The sequence below is a fragment of the Sinocyclocheilus anshuiensis genome, unplaced genomic scaffold (assembly GCF_001515605.1).
Source record: "Sinocyclocheilus anshuiensis isolate Anshui unplaced genomic scaffold, SAMN03320099.WGS_v1.1 scaffold35, whole genome shotgun sequence".
In the NCBI taxonomy this organism is placed as follows: domain Eukaryota; kingdom Metazoa; phylum Chordata; class Actinopteri; order Cypriniformes; family Cyprinidae; genus Sinocyclocheilus; species Sinocyclocheilus anshuiensis.
In genome coordinates this window covers 1,709,255-1,713,761 of record NW_015552558.1, presented here as the reverse complement: position 1 = coordinate 1,713,761, position 4,507 = coordinate 1,709,255, and the positions used below count along the sequence as shown (strand labels likewise).

The window sequence follows — 4,507 nt, the reverse complement described above, 5'->3', positions numbered from 1 at the left end:
AAATTTACAGTTAAATACCGTAATTTCATTAACTGATATAATGTTAATATATCAACCTATTGAAGTACTGAAATCTGTTTTGTACCTTTGTAATACACTGATAACCACCAAATGCAGGTGGTGATGAGAAAGTCACATGATGAACCAAAGCCCATCACAAGCAGCTTTTAAATAATAACATATATAGAAGGTGCACAGTGTCATTCACACAAACACTAAACATCATCATGGTAACACATGAAACTGAAATAATGCAATAACATTAATTTAACAACATTAGGTGTAACACACAACCCTAATATACAAAACTGATAAGAAAAAACTAAGAAGAAACATAGTTATTTCAACAAAAAAACATCAAATTTGAAATGTAACACAGGGAATTCTGGGAATGTCAATTTACGGTTATTCACTGTAAATTATACGGTCTTTTTTACTTCCAAAAACGGTATACTACTGTAAAATCAATGTCCAATACATGTAATGTCCAATACAGTTTTTCACCGTATATAGTAGGGGAATTTACCGTTAAACATTTAACAGGTTTTTACTGTAGCATTTTTACAATCTTTTACCGTTAAATTCATGGTCATTTTTTACAGTGCTCCTAGAAATAACTCAAAATTAGCATGAAGCATCACGTAAATCATGAAAATTAATTTTCTTAGTTTTATGCTCATCAGCTGCAGTGCCGTGCATTTAATGGGAGCCCAACAACAGTTTTGGGGTGCACTTTCCAAATACATCCTTAACCAACTACGGTTGCAAGTTTTATCATTCAATGACTCTGTGTTTCTCAAGACCATCGTTCCAACGAACATTCACAAACTGCATCGCAAAACTGTGTTGTGAGAACCACAGCTCTCAACCTGTGGTTAGAAGCATATAGTTTCTTGACGTGAACTTAGGTACATTCAGCACAATATTTAACTTTTACTGCATAAATATACAAATTGCACTCTATGTCTGGTAAAATGTCAAAAGAATGAAAGCAGCATTTCTAAAGGTTGCGCAGATGTTAATGTGCTCTAGCACCCCGGGGGAACCACGGAATATGGCGTAAGAGGGAACCTGCCTTTTAGATAAACAACATTTGAAAAAGCAAAACAGTGGAGAACAGAAATAGTAGTCCTCATAAACAGTATTTATTTACAGCAATAATCTGACATTAATATGTTCTCAAACCAATTAATTAGCTGAAGTTATTACTCCACCACCTTCACGATATCCTTAATGACAGTCCAACATTATTGAACCAACATGGTTCGAATGACTGATGTGCGAAAGAGTCACTATGGTTTAGGGAAACAGCCGTGACTAGCTTATTTTCCTCAATAAAGCATTGTATAGTAGTTAATCAGCAAGCTACGTTGCTGTATGGGAAATATGCCCCTGATTGGCTTTGTTTTGTGACACATTTTTGGATTCACTGTGGACAGACAAATTACTTGACACTGGAATCTTCTTGTATCTTACATACTTCATCTTACAGTTCAAGAAAAAATATGACTCTGTCAGCATGTTCAGATCTGTATGTAAACATGCTCAAAGGCATCATTGATAAATGGTTAAAGATTTTGCTGCTGCATCACTCCCGTTCACACAGGAACATTAGCAGCTTTCTCCCTCTATCCTCAAAATAATATTACTTCTCCATTAAACCGCACTGTAAGTAGAAATAAAACAATATGGCAGCATAAGAAACAGTCTGTTTCTGCACGTCATTATTATGGCAGTCAATCAATGCTGTATTCTAAATTAATCAATTAAATGTCAATTAGTCACATATCAATATTTGCCGAAAAAACCCCGAAAATAAAGATGAGGAAATGAAAGAGATTACATTATTCTGGCAGACAAATAAAACAGATAGAAAAAAGATGTAGAAGTCAATATATTGTTTGTTTTACTCCTGTATCATTGAACATACGTTCAGCACAGGCCTCACAGTAATCTATTTTACAATCAATTTAGTCAATCTGTTCAAGACTTACAGCAAACAGGACATGTTCTTGTATTCAGCCTCTTGTATTCACCTTTGGCTGTTCTATTGTGTTTTATCATTATCAGTATCTAGCGACGTGAGTTAAGACACTATCAACTAAAAAGTTGTTTAAGCTGCAATTCAGCTAGCTGTTTTTGAACACAAGAATATCTGACCATAGACTCACAAAAACACGAAGGGTGTACTTCAAGCTTGAACTGCTCCAATGGTGGGAAAATCCATTATACAATCTACCTACAGGTCATGGGACATGATTACATGCTGTTGTTTTATTGAATTCTTTTATAACTGCCACTACATTAACGTTAAATTGACAGGCCTAATCATTATGGTTATGTTTATGCATACTGCATGACTTTTAATGTAAATCTCAACTTTGCTCTTGGGTGAAATTGCCTTTGGGAAAACAGTGGAAGAACAGAAGATCTACCGTTTCTGTTGTCAAAGTTTGCCTGCCCTTGACATGTTCACCTGCCTTCGCTCTCTGCTGTCTCTATCGGGGCTCCCACCTTTCACACTGCTTTTCTTGCACTGCACTTTGTTCCTGTCAGTATTGCCTGTGGCTGTTTCTGTACCTGCTTCCACTCTTTCTCTCTTGAAATCAAGCACCGACATTCACTGTTGGGGTAGTCAAGCTAATCTTTTGAAAAAAAAGAGGGAAGTCATGTGATTTAAGCAGTTCACACTGGGAAAGAAGAAATATTATCATTTCAAAACTACACTGTGGCAAATATGATCTCTGGTCATCATCATTAGGTATATATATATATTTTTTTTTGTTTTTTTTGTCATTAATATTTGTTTTATTACTATGAGGAGTTCTGCTTTCTTTTTTTAATGACAGGAAACAGACAATATGTGAGGACAGGGGAAAATATAATAATAATAATAATACAAATAATTTTAAAAGAATTCTGACAATATGATATCATTAATGGTCATTTAATTAACAGTGTATCTTGGTAATGTTAGGAAATGAAATTTACTTTAAGAATCTTTCCCATTAAAAGTAATGTGAAAATCAGAATAAACAGCTTATCAGACTTATTATATGCACTTATGAATATGAACTTCCAGCTGACTGAAGCTGATAACTTTAAACCGGTAGGCTACTTTAAACTGTGCAGTTAGTAATAGCCACGTTCTCCTTGAAGAGTTAATGGTCAGAAATCTTCTGTCAATAATTTCTGGTGCTTACATAAAACATTTAAGACAATTCAGCAGATAGAACTGATACTTTTTTTCTGACAGATTTACAAATCACCTCACGTTCAGCTAAAGCAATTTACCTCTTGAAATTAATAAAGTATCTATATCTCTCTCTGCAGTAAAAATAAAAAAAATGTAAATAAATAAAAATATATCACTTCAGTACCTGATCTTGCTGTTGAGCTGCTTTGGTCGATATATTTGACTCCTTTGCTGTGGTCATTATAACAAATTACCACAGACAGCAAAAAACATTCAGTTTGTGACGAGACCGCTGACGGTTACACAGAGGAGAGAAGGTGCTGAAGTGAAAACGGTAGAAACGCAGCAAAATCCCAGTGAGACGTGAGATTTGATCTCTAGAGTCGTTCTTCAGAGGATTGGTGTGCCACTATTGCTAAATTACACAGAGAAAGAGAGAGAGAGAGAAGTGAAAGAAAATCGGACACAGAGAACACCGATCACTGCCTGGAAACCGACACCGGTAGACTACGAGAGCAGCGCACACGAGCTTTTCTCATCCCCCTTCACGCGCTTGCCGCCTTTTTCACCCCCGCCTCCGTGCACCAAGCGCACACACACGCGCGTGACTGCCGCCGTTTCACCTTCTGCCTGGAGCTAGCAAACGAAAAAAGGTGGTAAGTGTGTGCATACGTGAGTTTTCTTTTTTTCTTTTCCCTGTTCGTATATGACGGTATGTCATTATATTACAGAATTTACATTAATGTATAAGGTTGCACGGACACCGGGTAAATGTATTTTATAGCTGTTCTAGCTATATAATTTGTAAAGTGTATCACAAATATGAAGCAATATGTTTTCATTTCGCAACTGTAATGATCAGCTTATAGTCTTCCACAGTCGCAATGGCCATTATTGAACCTTAACTGATTCTTGTAGATAATCCGTTCAAACTGTGACATTTTGTCTCACTTTTTGATTATTTTTTCCCCACTTCATAACAACATATACTTATGATCTGTGGGTAAACAATGTTTAGAGATAATGTCAAGGGAATTAAACTGATAGGATTCAGTGTGTCCTTAACATTTAACACACATATAGTACAACAGCAGTGACACTCCAAACACTTACAAGTAGCTTTGAAAGTAGCTCAACTGCTTTCATCATGACAATGTAGCTTTTACAGTAACAAGCTACTTTTACAATGATTAGCGGTATAGTGCAACAATTGTTTTTAATGTCAAATTTGTATTACCTTACCGCCGAGCAAGAGATAAAGAACCACAATGTCAGCTCTCTTTAGCACTGGTAAGTCTGATTCATTTGTGA

The 4,507-nt window shown here is 35.8% G+C and overlaps 1 protein-coding gene across 1 annotated transcript in view; it reads right to left on the bottom strand.

Moving 5' to 3' along the window:
* The window catches only part of LOC107664663 (dipeptidyl aminopeptidase-like protein 6), a 168,237-nt gene extending 164,540 nt beyond the window's left edge, over window positions 1-3,697 (bottom strand). Inside the window, exon 1 of the mRNA XM_016455296.1 lies at window positions 3,381-3,697. Within this exon, the coding sequence (XP_016310782.1) occupies window positions 3,381-3,437 (57 nt within the window). The 5' untranslated portion in view covers window positions 3,438-3,697. The remainder of the gene's footprint in view (window positions 1-3,380) is intronic.
* Window positions 3,698-4,507: the final 810 nt, after the last annotated feature.